Below are 17,170 nucleotides of genomic sequence, written 5' to 3' on the forward strand. Positions count from 1 at the left end.
CTAGAGTGGAATGTGAACATATCATCAAAACAGTCAGGAGCAATCTTTTCATTTCAACATCGCAGGAGATTTTGACACAAATGGATAAATGTGAATCATACCGAATTGTGATTAGCAAGTCCTGAGGTGTCGGCATCCCCCGCCAGTAAATATCCCTCCACTAGATGAAGGCAATAGTCCACTGAAGAGCCCACTAATATGGACAGAGAGATGGCTTCGACTGCACCCATCTCCCATCCCAGCCAATACATCACCGCCACCACCAGACACACCATCCCTGCCAACACACATCGCGCCAAGATTTAATACTTATTTAAAACTCTTTTGAGACCCATTTCAGGGTCCCACTCAGCTTTGTCCTTTTCTCTTTTTTGTCTTCCGTTATTATTATTCCTTCCTCTACTTGAATTCAAGCATCATTGCACATTTCTGAAATCTATTTCCTTGTTTAGTTGGACACGTAGGAATGGGATGATTTTCTGAGTCTCCTTTCATTTGGCATAATTTGTATATTGGTTCAGTCTGAGTAATCACTTGTACTGATAATATTCCCAGTTGAAAGCGAGTTAAATTACGGGCATGTCTGGCATATTGTATTAACATATAAATGAGATGGGAATAGAGCTGCACATTTCAAAGGCAATGATTTTCACCGTCAGGACATATTACATGAGTCAATTAAATTCAACAGAATGGCTGAAACAGGCATTTGATGGCACCGTCCAAAGGGAGACGCTGCATTTAAGTATCCTCGATGAAAATTAGTTGGCCGTAATAAATGGTGGAAAACTATTTCAAGGGGTTACGGTAAATTACAGAGTGACTCACAAGCATGTCCAGGTCACATTTCATGCAAATGTAAAATGAAATGATATTCTAAAGAAGTATTAAACCATTTTAGGACAGTTTAACTTTTTTTTTCATTGTGAGTAATTGGACATTTGATTACATTTAGTTCTATTTTACTTTTAGTAATTTTAGTACTTAAATTAAAATGTATTTTATTTCATTTTATTTCAGTTATTTCCCAGGCAACATTATGTATACATATTATGTATACATCTACATTATGTATACATATTTAAAAATTCTACATTATGATTAACTATTTTAAAATTTCAATAATACATTTTTGGCACCACAATAATGTGAATTTTTTGACAAAATCAATTATTTTAATTACCAAAAAAAAATACAAATACAAATAAATGAATAAATAATCACATTGTATTAGTTTGTTATTTTCGTATATTTCTATTTAGCTTTCATTTATTTCTATTTTACCTTTAGTAATTTTAGTACTTAAATGTAGTATTTAAGTATTTAAAATGTATTAGTATTTAGTATTTAAATGTATTGTAGTGTTATTTGGCAAGGCAACATCTGTATTTTTTGTTAAAGGTTTTTTATGTTTTGCAATGTTTGTAAATTATTTTATTTATTATTTATTATTTATTTTTGATTATTTATTTATTTTTGAAAAGAATTTTAATAGTTTTAGTTAACATAAACAACACTGACAAGAAGGCAGTATTTTTGCTATATTTAAAACACATTTATTATTTCAATAAATTTAGTGCAGTGCAAATGCTACATTATGTGTAAATATTGAAAAAATGTAAACAATTCGATTCGATTTTTTCCACATGACAATAATGTTAATTTAGGGACAAAATAAATTATTTTAATTAAAAATAATATTACTATGCAAACAAATTTAAATGACTGTAAAATTAAGCTTAACTTTCATTGTGCATAATAAAATGTTCCTTGTACACTTTTTTTTTCTTGTGATTTTTAGGCTAAAATTAACTGGGGGTTCACTCAAAAAAACAAACAAACAAACAAAAACAATAAAAAATGGAATATTAATAATTAATATTTTGTACATTGACTCAGTGTTGGCAAAGGTATGACATACCCAGAATGCTCAGCAGGATTGGCAGCAGCAGAAGCGGATGAGCAGTGAACACAGCTACTGATGCGATGCAAATGGCAAGTGACAGCAGCAGACTGTAGAGGGCGCTCTCCACACCTAAAGTCAATGGGTAGAGCATAAAGAGCATTTCAGAGAGGCTAAATGCAATATAAATAGAGAATCTGACTGCAGATTCACTCTTGTCCATTGTTGAGAGTGAAGTTAATGAGCACTCATGTTAATGATGTCTGCGCCTCAGACTAATCGCTCTTAAATTGCTCATTTATTCAAGCAGGGCCATTTTTATCAAAGCTCGTCTCTGTCTTTGCCATGTTCTATTTTTGCTCTCTTGCCTATAATTTCCATGAAGATCTGTTTCCAGTGCTGGCAGGTCTGGAAGCCTCGTCTCAGGGCCGAGGATGCTGGGAGAGATGCGAGCTGCTTCTGCAGGAAACTCTCCCACTGGAGGAAATCAGAGTGAGTCTGAAATGAAGACTTTCCCTTGTAGGTGGTCTGAAACACAGTGAAAATGATGCATAAAAATTAGGGCTGTCAAGCAATTAAAAAACGTAGTTTAATTCATTACATGATGTGTAGATCAATTAATTAGCTCTTTTTGAACAATATGTGACACAAAACTATCAGTTATGTATGAAGCATTACAAACTGCAGCCACATTTTTATTTTCAATTTAGGCATATATTTCCAGCTCATATTTTTGACCTTTTCTTCTCAAGCCAAAAATGTATAATGCCGTTTTTTCGTGTGTCAAAATTTTTAGCCCTATTTCTACCTCATGTATTTTAAAATGATGTACTTTAGTTGAGAGTAGGCCCTCAGTTGTACCCTATTTCACCAAGGTCCACTCACTCAAAATTTCTGGGCACGTTGTGTCTGAAGTGGCTGCATCTGAAGTGGCATTTAGGTATAATTATAAAGAGTGTTCAGAGGTGGCATGAATGCATTTACATTGCAATTAGAATTGCATACATAATGCTATTAGGTTTTAAATGCAGTTTAAAAAAAATTCATTGAATATGGAAATATAAAAGAATTTTTGATGATGCTCTAAATATGAAACTAAAACTGCAAGTTACTTTCCTAATGAGTGAGTCATTCAGTCATTAGCCCCTTAAAATTGCAGTAAAATTACCAAAACAAATTTACCGTTAAATACAAAATTGACGGTTCAGTCATTTTACCAGTAAAGCACCATTCACACATCACTTTCAACATGCCGGTACATTGTGTGACATCATTAACCAGAAATGACCTCTTAAAGGAGAAGTCCACTTCCAGAACAACAATTTACAAATAATTTACTTACCCCCTTGTCATCCAAGATGTTCATGTCTTTCTGTCTTCAGTCGTAGAGAAATTATGGTTTTTGAGGAAAACATTTCAGGATTTTTCTCCATATAATGGACTTCATTGGTGCCCCGATTTTGAACTTCTAAAATGTAGTTTAAATGCAGCTTCAAAGGCTCTAAATGATCCCAGCTGAGAAAGAAGGGTCTTATCTTGCGAAACGATCGGTCATTTTTTTTGAAAAATAAAAATTTGTATACTTTTTAAGCAGAAAAGCTTGTGCAGCACAGGCTCTGGGATGCACGTCCACGACGCTATGTACTACGGAATCACTTCGAAAGGTCACGTGTGACGTAGGCGGAACTACATACCCAGTGTTTACAATGCGAACATGCAAAGAGTAATGAAGTGCAAGTAAGTCAAACGCTGTTTACAAAGAAAAAGGTACAACGATGTTGGATGATTCTGAAGTTGTAGGAGAAAATGAGATGGAGTTTTTTTCCCATACCCTACCTGTTTGAGCTGGAGTACACAGACGTTGAACTTAGAAAGAGGAGACTGCTGCAGCTTGAAGTCTCTCAAGCCTTGAGCAGACCACGTTCAAACGAGACATGGTGCACGTGTGGAAAATGCCAACCATTGCAATGGAGCAGGAATCTCAATGCTGTCAAAAATGGACCATATCAATTCCACTGTTGGAAAGAATCAGCGAGTCAGGTGGTGAGTCACACGTGACCTTTTGACGTGATTCTGTAGTATGCAGCGTCATTGACGCGCATCCAAGAGCTAGTGCTACACGAGCTTTTGTGCATAAAAAGTACACAAATTTTAATTTTTAGAAAAAAAAATGACAGATCGTTTCGCTAGATAAGACCTTTCTTTCTTGGCTGGGATCATTTAGAGCCTTTGAAGTGCATTTAAACTACATTTTGGAAGTTCAAAATCGGGAGCACCATTGAAGTCCTCTATATGGAGAAAAATCCTGAAATGTTTTCTTTAAAAACCATAATTTCTTCACGACTGAAGACAGAAAGACATGAACATCTTGGATGACAAGGGGGTGAGTAAACTATTTGTAAACTTTGGTTCTGGAAGTGAACTTCTCCTTTAACGCTCCTGGTGTTGTGTTGGTAAACATGGAGGGCTATACACAGTCAGTGTTTTTGGTGATTTTTAAATTTTTGTGTCACACAGAGCACATTTACGGTAATTTACCAATAATGTTACAATTTGTCATACCGGTCAATTGGCGGAACAAATTTACCGGTATTTTTGAAATGGTGATCTCGTAATGGTTATTTACTGGTAATTTACCATTAAATACTGTATTTGTTCAAGCGATTCATTTAAACGGCTGGTTCATTCAGAAACAAAGCAAGTGACTGTTTAAATAAATGAGTCACTGAATCATTGGCTCACATGATTCACTTGAACAGCGCTGTTCAAAACAGAACTTTTTTGTTTCTTTGGTCAGAACGACAGTATTTTCATTGGCAGAATTCAGCAAAACAGAAAATACTGACATTTTCATGTTTAAAACACAATACAAAGCTCTTGTTTATTGTACTGTTGTAAAAAATATCACATTAGATAGTCAGTGAAAAACAGCACTGTTGCTTGTGTGATATTGCTAAACCTATAAAGGTCTCAGATTCATATCTTGAATTTTAGGGCCAAATATGTGGATTCGTAGGCTTAATCATGCAGTCAGTCATCCTGCATTGTGTTCATCAGCAGCTGTATGCAATGTAAGATGCACTGTTGGGGAGTAACTAGTTACATGTAATGTAGTTAGGTAATTTAATTACAATATAAATGTAACTGTAATCTGTCATTTTTAGCCCTACAAAGGGCAAAACGAGACATCAGAAAATTTATTTATTGCTATTTTCCATCTTATTGGGACTCAAATAATACAATTTAATGATTTTTTTTTTCAAAACTCTTATTTCAAAACTCTTATTTTAATATTTGTATTCCTCGTCACTCTGTTGAGAGTTTATATTAACCGAAAACAGAACATTCTCTGAAATACAGACCTAAGGTTGGTCTCTTTTACATAGCAGATTATTGCTGAAGTGAAAGAATTAAAATAAATAAATAAATAAAAAAGAAAATATAAAAAAGTCATAGAAGTTTGTTTACAGTAAAGATAATGTAGTATTCTATTTTTTATATATAAAATAAATATTTTATAAAATATGTTGCACTAAAATGGCTATAAAATCAAAGCCATATGTCTAAACAAATTATGTTCCAAATTTGAAGTTGATATCACAAAAATTGTGGTTCCTGTGAGATTTTGTTTGGGCAATACATCAAAAATAACCACTGGGTTACACCCAAACTCTTTTGATTTAGATTTTTTTTTTTTTTTTAAGTCCCCTCCATCATGTGTAAATATGTGAACTAGATCAACTTTCATTGGAGGGTGAGTAGATTTCCCACTACAGGTGGTCATGTAGATGTAAATGCTTCCTGTGAGCAAAACAAAGAATGCAGAAACAAAGTCACCTCATCTAAATATTTACAACAAACACCCTTTCAAAATGAAACCAAGAAATAAGACCTACACTTTCACTGCTACTCCCCACAGCTTCTCAAATGTTAGTGTCCCCCAGGATACATTTCCCCCTTTTAGGGTTAAAGTGTCCTCATTAAGTTACATATACTTACTATTATAATAACAATTTATTATGCATAATTACATGCAAGCCAAACCTCCTACTCCTAACTCTAACCATATAATAAGTACATGTAGTTAAATTAATATTACTCAGTACTTAAATGCATAATTACACTATAAAACAAAGTGTAACCAGAAAAAAAAAAGTGTAATTAAATTACAGTTACTTATGAAAATGTTAATGATTAAAAAGGGGGCAACATCTGAATATTTCTCTCTCTCTCTCTCTCTCTCTCACACACACACACACACACACACACATATATGGACTAAATTACTTTCTTTCCCAATTGCATTGACTGCTCTAAAATATGAAACGCCAGTGTGTCGTTCAGTAACCTCAGAACGATCTCAGAGTAAAAAGAGGTGCTACAGTCTGATTTTGTGGTGGCTGTGCTTTAAAATTATATATATTTTTTATTATTAATTCAAGTGATAAAGGATTTTGAAAGTCTGACAGCAATCAGTGTTGAGTACTACCGCATGGTTAACCCTGTCTGGTTTAAATGTTTGAAAATGCTGAAGACATTCATTAGAAATTTAGAAAAATAACCAAATGTAATCAGTTCCATTACTTTAATAAAGTAATTTAAATAGTTGCACTACTTACTACATTTTAAACAAGGTAACTTGTAATCTGTAACCTGTTACATCTCCAAAGTAACCTTCCCAGCACTGGTGATGTACAGGTATGGGTGCTTTAAATGCATTAATAATTTTAACATGCTATATTTTTTCCCCCCAGAGTAAATCACAGCAAATTAATCCATTAAACTGACAGCCCTAACAAAAATGCTTAATAACCTTGAGTAAAATAATGAAGCTAAATTTGGTGCTGTCACACCCTCACAAAGGCTAAAATAAAAGTGAGTATTTCATATGACTCAATGACCTTTTTGTGCTAACAACTGAAATGTGGCATTGAACTCACTGATTCAAAAGCCATAGAGATCCAGTGCACTCTGCCGCCCTGCATGCCCACTGCACCATGGGATAGCTGGCCAGGCAAAAGGTTGGGCTCAGGAAGAGAATGACACTCAGGATGGAGTAACGGCAGGATGGATGTGAGGCTGTTACCTGCAGGATGGAAACACAACATGACCAATTGAAAGCCAAGTCACGCTTATTTATGTAGCACTTTATACAACACGGATAGTTTGTAAGCAGCTTCACATTAATAAAACAGAAAAATACCAGCTTAGTTTCATTATCCAGGTTAATTTAGTTCAAATTTTGTTCTCATGTGATGGTGTCAGCGCAGTTAAAGTAATAATATTACTGATTATTAGTTGTCTTTTAAAGGGTTAAAGAAGCATTTCAGATTATTTCTCCTCACCTGATGGCAAACACTGAGCTCCTCCAGGCTTCACCAGCTTGGTATTGGCACTGATGGCTTTGCAGAGCTTGCACAAGTGGCCAATCTCATTAAAAACATCAAAGTCTGGATCATAGATCACACTACCCTTTGAGGAGGAGGAATGTCAATAATCATTAAATTAATAATTCATAAATCAGCTTCAAAGGAAAACAATCAATATACAGTGTATGGACTGAGACCACATCAAAAATCAGGGTTTTCAATTCAAACCAGAAAAAAAAAAAATACCCTCGGGGGGAGTTGCATATGTACATGAAAAAGCTTGAATATGGAGCTCAGACTCAAGGAGGAAAAAAAACAAAAAAACACCTCAATTGACCCTTCGCAAACAGATTGACTGACAGGCGATCTGACCAATCACAACGCAGAATCCGCCATTTTGTCCAAAAAAAAAACAAAAACAAATCAGACAGGAGAGTAGATTAACTGTGGACTTAAACTTGAAAAAGTCCTTCCACAGTTAATAAAAAAAATACAGTAAATAAAGTAAATCAAATAAGTTCTGATGTTCATTCATGTTTGTGCTTTAGGTAAATAAGAAACAATAAATACAATTTTGTGGCTCTTTAATGTGTCGTGACTAGGGCTGTCAAACGATTAATCGTGATTTGAGTTTACCTATACAGTATGTGTGTGTACTGTGTGTAATCATTGTTTGTTGGACATAGCAACAGTAACTAAAGAGTGTTGAAGATTGGTGAAGATTGAACATGGTATGCTTGAGTTAGTGCAAAGCATGATGTATCCCACTGCCAACAGGTGGCGCTATGATTATAACAAAATATTGGCCTTTGGATGTTTACAGGCCAGGACTCTGATTGAACATGTGAAGTTTGGGGCAGATCAATAATTGCATAGAGTTACAACAACTTCTTTTTCCATGGTGAAACACTAAGCTTTGTCAGGCCGCCACGGACACGCCCTTCAACGAAAACTCTAGATCTTCACAATTTATAACGAAGGCCTTTAGATTAGACCAAATTCCCTTTAAGGCAAGTCATTCACTTGTTAGCAGGCAAGTGCAGCTCCTATCTATTTGAATGGGGAAACATCAAATTCTGCAAAACTGTTCACCAAGCTTACGAGTAAATTTCATATTTGAAATCACCAATGAAATCTGACAACAAACTGCCTCATCAATATTGGCTCTTTCATTAAGAAGGCGGGGCTTTGCGGCCATAATGAGCGTTGCATTTCCCCATTCAAAACTATACGAGTGACAAGTCTTGGGTATTCTATAGTCTTTGATTAGACTGACCAAATATAATGTTGATATCATTAAATCTCTATGAGACGTTCGTTATAGCGTAAAACATGTCACTTCCTGTTGCCAGCAGGTGGCACTATGACTATAACTGAATTTCAGTGTGTAGGACAAGACGTGACAAACGTGAATTTTTGGTGCAGATCGGCACAAAAACAGCACAAAATCTGCCAAGAAAATTCAAAATAACAGACTTCCTGTTGGGTTTCAGACTTCGTACCTTTTTGTCCCCCCACTCTTTTAGCTTTTAGCATGCGTGCAAAGTTCCATGAGTTTTTGAGCATGTTTAGGTCTTCAAAAATGCGATTCATTTTGGAGAAGAAGAAACTGAGAAATTCCAATAGCGTCCTCGCACCACCAGTGCTCAGGCCCATTAATATCAGTTGTCGATCTATATCTGCCAATAATATGCCTTACTAAAATGACATTTATGATCAAATGCAATGCAAAGATGCAGTTTTTCTTGTGGGGGGAAACATTTAATGCATATGCAATAAAATGCCATTATGATTGCCAGATGAACAAATAAATTTTCCTCAAAAGCCTGATGGATCATATTTGATATTCATATAATAAATGATGTTTAGATAATCAAGTAAAGCTAAGTTGCTTTAGTCCAGTAAGTGTTTAGCCTAAAATATTACTAACAATATGAAACTTACTCTTATACTTACTTTATTAAAAAACAAACAAACAAAAAACAATCTAAAGAGTCTCATTTGCATTTTACTTGCTGAAAGTATTAACTATAAGTCTGCCAACAGAAGGCTTGTAGTTGATTGTGTACAACAGATTTTTCAATAGTTTTGATCATGTTGATCATTAAGAGGCCTTAGAAATTTGTCTATTAAATATGATACAGTAGACTTTATAGAGTTAAGTTTCTTGGTGCCTTGCATTTGTTGTTGTTCAAAGTTGTGGAAAATGTTTCAAAGCCAGCAGGGATTCATACTTTGAAATCCACCAGAGATAACAATCCAGCTACCTTTCGCTTTACCATAATACTTTTAAAATGACTTGGGACAAATAAATCCTGATCTGTAACTATTTAGGAGGCACAGTATGCCATCTGGGATACTATGATTCTAATCTTAAAGGGATTGTTCAGCTAAAAATGAAAATTTGCTGGGAACTATTACATTTGGGTGAACTGCACCTTTAAGTTGCTACTCAATTTTAGATGTTGACTACAATTAATCCATTTTCATGAAGGGACTTTACATTATATTCATGATTCCTTTCTGCACTGTATTCTGTCTTACCAGGTCTCCAATAACATGGTTGTCTGAGCGCTGAGTGCGGTTGATGCCCAGTATGCCGAACACTACAAACACCATGGCTCCGGTGTCCACTAGAGGACGCACTGCTGGTTTCCCACACTGACCTCCACTGCAGGGGTTAAAGCCGGATGTCCTGGAGATCTTAACCTTGGCAGGAGCTGATAAGATACAAAAAAATGTATCTGACACTTAAAAGCATTTGAAAAAGAAAGCACTTAGCATCGGAATGAGAAAGTTTGCTAATGGTTTCAGAATTGAAATGTTAAATTGCTTTTGTTTTGGGTTAGCCAAAAGAAATTTCAAGCAGTGAGAGCAGTAACCTGCAGTGTGACATAATACACTGTTTAAAAAACATTTTTCATGTGTAATTCATTTAATGTTATGGCATCAAATTAACAGACACTTTATTTCCAATTTGAAGGAGTTTGGGGCATATCGAAGACTTTACTAATGTTTGAGGGCAGTTTTTTTTTTTTTATATATAATTTCTATATATATTTATTTGTAATTAGACATTTTTAACTATGACGTTGCAATTTAGTAGATTTAAAATTTAAAAGTTGAAATGATAATAAAGTACTTAACCTGTAAAGCTCAACATATTTGTGTTTGCACTGAGGGGAGCTTCAAAGGTTTCTATGTGTTTTTGCAACGTTGAGTAATGTATCACAGACATATCTCACGAATCACTTCATAAACAAAGTGTAGAGAGAGTGTGAATAAGAGATTCATTGTGCAGCGCTTCGTTGATTATAATGAAATTTTGTGAGATCGCGATGAACTAAGATGAGTGACAGCTTATAATGATTTTTAAGGGAGTTTGTAAATGTGATATTGATGGGGTGAAGAGTTGGGAACAGGACTGGCAAAGGACCACAAGTCAGAAGTCATGCTGTTGCACTGCATGTCAGTGCACTAACTGCTAGGCTATCAGTGCTGACACTTAAGTGGCTTTTATTTAACCACTTTTATATTATCTGCAAGTACAGTTTTAAAAGTATACTTTTTATTTTTGGGTTTTTTTTTCCACAATAGGATATTCTACCACAAGCCTTGAAGGGATAGTTCACCGTAATTTTTTTTTCAGTATTTACTCACCATCAAGTTGTTCCAAAACAAAGTTTTTGCTTCTGTTGAGCACAAACAAACATATTTTAAAGAATGTTGGTACACTCCTAGAACAAAAAGGTACAAAAGCTGTCACTGGGGCAGTACCCTTTCAAAAGTTACATTTTTGTACCTTATTTATCCCTAAAGTGTGCATACCTCAAAGGTACCTAACAGGGCTCTACGCTTACTTTTCTTTTTAGGAGTACTTGTGCTCAAAATTTTAGGAGCACCTTCTAATAAATAATAAAAAAAAATCTGATCAAAAATTTGACTTTCAATTACAAGGTGTTAGTTGACTCCTTAAAGTGAATTAAAGGAGAATTTAGTTTTTTCCAACTTTATTAAATGTCATCTTTTTGTCATTTTTTGAAATCATATTTTATAAGCTTTTTAAAATTTATAATTAAAACAACAGAATAAGAAGAAGTAGTATAAGAATAAATTACCAATTAAATGAAATCAGTATTAACAAAATTAATTTGTACTACAGAGGTGGCACAGAACAACACAAAAGTGTCTTGTAGGTGTATTTTCATGTTTAATGAGGCTCAGAGATGGCATGCGAGCAATCAAATTCATAAATTCATGTTAAGATCAATGTTTTAAAAATAAAATTTTGAATACAGAAATATGAAATTATTTAAATAACTGAAAAGATACTTTAAAAATAAAACTAAATCTGCCAGTAGGTGGCGGCAAGTCACTGATTTAATTACTGAATCATTCATTCATTTGATTCATTCGAACAGCTGTTTCATTCAGGAATAAAGTCAGTGACTATGAATGGGAAATTGAGTCACTGACTCACTAGATTCATTTAAAAATTTACATTCATTCATAAACGAAACACTGCTGTGTTTGAATGGAGATGCGCAGCGGCTCAGTTGTGACTTGTTTAAAACTATTTTTGACAATTAAATAGAGCAAAATCAGGCAATAGTGTTATAGTCAGAAAATGTAAGTCACTTCATATTACCTTCTTGTTTATTTAACTGTTGTATTAAAATCAATATCTCATTTACAAAGTCCCTTAAAAATCATTAGCTCATCTCAATCTCACAAAGTCCCATTATAATCAACAAAGCTCGTTACACTGCAGAATGAATCTCTTATTTAGATTCTCTCTACACTTCGTTTATGAAAGGATCCGTCAGATATGTCTGTAATACATTACACAAAGTTGCAAAAACATGTAGAAACATTTGAAGCTCCCCTCAGTGCAAACACAAATATGCTGATTGGGCCAGTTGCACTGGTGCTCCTAAATATTTTTTCAGTAGTTTTTTCACTGTAGATCCCTGCCTAAAGTATGCATATTAGCACCTACATGGTACAGATTTGTACCTTTTTCCGAGAGTGTAACCATTGCTGGTGGCCATTGGCTTCTGTAGTATTTATTTATTTTTTCACTGTACAATGAAAATCAATGCCTACCAGCAAATGTCTGGTTACCAACATTCTTCAAAATATCTTCTTTTGTGTTCAACAGAAGAAACTCATACAAGTTTAGAACAACATGAGGGTGAATAAATGATGACATGACTTTCATCTTAAATTAAATGCACAGCTTCACATACATCAAAACCCATGCCTGTACCTGCAGGTAGAGGTGCGTAGAAGCTGCCCTGAGTTGGTCCATCAGGTCCAGAGCTGAAAACACACCCCGGCGGCCCCTCACACACACGACTGGGGTACGGGCTGATGGTGTGCTGGGCAAAATAGAGCTTCCTATCCAAAACATAGACAATTGCCAGATCGCTATCATCCCAGCTTATTTTCAGACACTTTGATATACAGAAATGGGGCACTGAGTCACACAGGGTTAAATGTTGCACAGTTGAGGTGCAATAAAAATGTTTTTCACACTCGCCTGCTGTGCTGCTGCTCGACGGACGCCACGTAGAACTCAAACTCTGATCTCCAGCGCCGGCTGGTGTCACACGAGCGCAGAGTCAGCATCCAGCGAGGGCGCGGGTGATACGCGTGAGACACACACACGCTCATCCGCGTGCTGAAGTTGCTATGGGGACTGCTGTAGGCCTGTTACCGTGACAACACATCGACAACACAGTGTTTGTCAGCTCAGATGGAATGGGCTATAAGGGCAATTGACGCGTGCTGAGGTGATACCGGCACACGCCGCAGACATTACGCTGCACAAACTCCTCAGAGGATGATGGAATTCTGAGGGCTCGCTATAGATTGTGTACACTGAAAGCTCTGTGTTTTCACCGAGGCATTAGCAGACGGGCCGTAATGGCTTTTGTCTGTGTAGCGAAGGTATTTAAGCGATGTGAAAAACATATTTGCAAGCCGTAATTATGTTTTCAAGGAAATTGCTTATCACAGCTGTCTCTCGACATGACTGTTTGTGCTCATATAAGCTGCTGTTTCTTTCTCTGCTTAAGGGAGAGTATTCAAGTGGTAGTTTTGTGTGTGTGTGTGTGTGTGTGTGCGTGTGTGTTTGTTAGGGTCAGGCAAAAATCATGGGTGTGAATCTGAACTGAATTGACCATGGCTCACAGGAGAATGATGAACTGGAATGACAGGAAGAGGAACTGAATTGCAGTGCAAAGAAATTCAATAGTTACACAACAGAGGAATTCATCAGTTCAACACTAGACAAAATATTAATACCTTCATTATTAATTTCACTATGTATTTGTAGTGAACTTACGTGAGCAAATATATTTCAATACTGTTCAATTATTTACATTTTAAATGTGCTTGTTTGCAATAAATTAGGGGATTCTGGGAAATGAATTGTGCTAAATAAATTTAAATAGGTGACTACTTTCAAACACTTGTTATTTATAATAAATACACTTTCATTTTAACAATAGTCTTTATGTTGTTTGTATGATGCAATGTTTTTGATGAGTAAAACTAAATATATAAAAAATAATATTCATTAATTCAAATAATACTGAAATAACAAACTAAATAAGAATATAAATCCTACGGAAGAAAAAAAGAAAATGTTGACTTTGCAGCTAATTGAAATTAAATAAGCTGAAGTACTACAACTGCTAAAACTAAAATTGAAATAAAATAAAAAGCTGAAAAAATATGTAAAAAAGAAGAAATGACAAAAGGACATAAAATTACTAAAATAAAAACTAAAATTTAATTTTACACTAAAGACTACACTTGACCCTCTTACACTAGCACTCTCTATTCTATTTCTATTGTACTACTTGTTTTCTTTCTTCCTTTCTTTCGTTTTTTTTGTTTTGTTTTTTTAAATTAACCTCTAACACTAGCGTTCTCTATTTTATTATGTTTTTCTATTCTATCTACTGGTTTTCTTTATATATATATATAGTGCCTCTATTGTCTTAATTTGCAAGTCGTCTGCTAAATGACTACATATACAGGGGTTGGGTTTTAGACCACAATTATGTGGTGCTGGGCCTCCTAATACAGCCAATGCAGCATAATTTAATCTTGGGAATGACAAATACAAGTCCTGCACAGTAGCCAGAGCGATTTTGAGCCATTCCTCTTGCAAAACAGTGGTCAGGTCACTACGTGATGCTGGTGTAGGAAAATGTTTCCTGACTCGCTCCTCCAAAACACCCCAAAATGGCTCAACAATATTCAGATCTGGTGACTTTTCAGATCTAATCACTTTCATGTTCATCAAACCACTCTGTCACCAGTCCTGCTGTGTCTATCATCCTGATACACAGCACCACCTTCAGGGTACAATGTCTGAATCATTGGGTGCATCCAGGGGTGTAGCGTCTGGGTATGTAGGGTATGCAGGTGCATATGGGCCAAGGCAGATTGGGGGCCCGTAGACCCATTGAAACCAATGGGGCTGCGATCACCTTAAGCTTACGATGCTTTTGGGAAACGTAGCCCTGGCCTGAGACGCTCAGGCCCGAGCCCTGCCCTTGTCTGACAACTTATCAGAGCCCGTGTTGCAGCCATTAAAATAGTTCGGTTTGGATTTTCAATGGCAAAGTGGCAAGATTTTGTTTCGTTTCTTTATTAAGTTAATTTAGAAACATGTTTGGAACATTTTATGTTTGTTCAATTCAAGCTTTTGTTTTTTAAAGTAACAACCAACCGGTCAGCAGCATTAAGTTGAGCATATGTTTGATTAATTCAGTCTTCTCAAATCAAAACAACTTGCCTAAATAAAATCTATAAACATAAAACACTTGATGCATTTCACAATATTAATTTAAACATTTAACCTAGATAAATGTGCGCTGTTAGATGCATATCCAATCATTTGTGCGGAGAGTGGAAGCTAAAGTGTGCTTTGCAGGACATGGAAGTGCCAGCGCGATCACTTGCATTTTTTTTCCTTAATAACAGTGGAAACCTAAAGTACGCCATAATTTGTGCTCATAAAGGTAAGAGTAACATATCATTCGAAACTGCAAAAGGTCTACTTTTATTTGTGTGCACAATATCAACAAAACGTTGTGCTTTCATAAAATAAAGAAAACAAACATGTGCTTTATGCCTTGAGGAGGAGTGCTTTACAAAAATGATCTGAAACCCAACCTGGATTAGTGCAGAAGCAGCAGGTATCGGATCTGTCCCCCTTCAGAATCTATTATATATTTCATCCATAAAATTATCATATTTAGTCAAAGGTAATATAATTCTTAATAATATGGTTAAAGTGTGGAGGCTAGCACGCAAAATAGAGGATTATTCTGCATCTTTTGCCATTAACACCTATACACAACAACCCCGATTTCCCCCTTGGACTGAATGAGGTGCTATCAGTTTGGAAGAAACAAGGGAACAAGGACACTTCGAACACAGTCAGGGGTTTGTGGGAAATGGATATTGGAGAGGATATACATGAAGCAGATTGGAGAGCTGCATGTGAAACACCCTCTTGTTTAGCAGATAATGCATCCTGGGAAATGCAGTTTAAAATACTGCATAGATTACACATTACTCTGGTACGCAGGCACAAAATGAACCACAATTTATTCAGTTTCTGCAATAAATGCAAGATTGCTGAGGGAACCCTCATACATTGTTTTTGGGAGTGTTTGAAGGTCCAAGAGTTCTGGGCAGGTGTTTTCTTAGAATTTGGAGAGAATTTTTTCCTGCCCTCTGCGGTTAGGACCTAAGATCTGCCTACTGAGTCTTACACAGGAACTCCCTTGTGGTTTTAAAGGTACTCAGCTCTTGCAAATATTGTTATATTGTGCTCGCAAGTGTATTTTGTTGCAATGGATAACGACCACAACCCCTTCGGTGGCCCAGTGGATAAGTATTGTTAAGGGACCTAACGTAGCCTATTCCACAGCACTGAGAGATAACCCCTTTAAATTTCATAGGATTTGGGACCCCTTTCTTAAATATCTAAGCGTAGAGGCGGAACATATGTTATCCCTGGGAATGAAAAATCTAGTGTGGAAGTGATAGAGATGAAGTTAAGTGACACCCCCACTCCCCCCCTCTTTTTTTTATTATTTATTTATTTATTTATTAAAATGTATCTGTATTCAGATGTATGTATGTAGACAGATTTATGAGTACCTGTGGGTACTTAGACATGCGTATTCCTTAAATATTTCTTTGTATGTATGTATATGTATATATTTGTGTATGTGTGTATATATGTATATATAACAATAGCTGTATAATGTACAGTTGTATAATGTCTGTGATATCTCACTTTCTCACTCTCTGTGTTTTTGTTGTGTTGCATTATTATTTTAAAATATTCCTGTAATTGCCTAAGAAAATGCAATAAAAAAAAAGAACCCAGAAACCCAGCGAAAATGTGCCATACAGACATGATAAATATATCTATGGAATGCTTGTAATGACTACTATTAAACCAAAAAAAAGAATTCATGTAAAAAAAAAAAACATGTTATACTGCATAAAGTTAATGTGAAAATTTTACCTACTCTGTCCAAAAAAAAGTCTGTGGCATCCAACCTGTCTTCACATTTAACATGAAAAACATCAATAAAAACGTAAGCTTTAACTCAGTTAACTGGCTGAATTATGAGAAAAATAAAACAATGTTGGCAATGTTTTAGGCTTGTTAGCTTTTCTGAGGTAGGTTAAATGGTATGTTACTACTATTATGACTATTTACAAGATGTTTTATTGATGTTTTTTTTTTTTTTTTTGAGATTTCATGAGACATCGTTTTAATTTTTTTTTTTAAACATGTATTCAAATATTTTGTTTTCATGTTTATTTCGTGGTGCAAATATTACAGGGGTAAAGATCA

At 35.3% G+C, this 17,170-nt stretch overlaps 1 protein-coding gene across 1 annotated transcript in view; it reads right to left on the reverse strand.

Moving 5' to 3' along the window:
* The window catches only part of disp3 (dispatched RND transporter family member 3), an 87,976-nt gene that overhangs the window by 10,768 nt on the left and 60,038 nt on the right, over positions 1-17,170 (reverse strand). The window contains exons 13-20 of the mRNA XM_051117660.1: positions 12,815-12,984; positions 12,542-12,672; positions 9,817-9,992; positions 7,249-7,375; positions 6,844-6,989; positions 2,272-2,431; positions 1,922-2,035; positions 102-277 (exon numbers count right to left, since the gene is read on the reverse strand). Of these exons, the coding sequence (XP_050973617.1) occupies positions 102-277; positions 1,922-2,035; positions 2,272-2,431; positions 6,844-6,989; positions 7,249-7,375; positions 9,817-9,992; positions 12,542-12,672; positions 12,815-12,984 (1,200 nt within the window). The remainder of the gene's footprint in view (positions 1-101; positions 278-1,921; positions 2,036-2,271; positions 2,432-6,843; positions 6,990-7,248; positions 7,376-9,816; positions 9,993-12,541; positions 12,673-12,814; positions 12,985-17,170) is intronic.

The sequence above is a fragment of the Labeo rohita genome, chromosome 8 (genome assembly GCF_022985175.1).
Source record: "Labeo rohita strain BAU-BD-2019 chromosome 8, IGBB_LRoh.1.0, whole genome shotgun sequence".
NCBI lineage: Eukaryota > Metazoa > Chordata > Actinopteri > Cypriniformes > Cyprinidae > Labeo > Labeo rohita.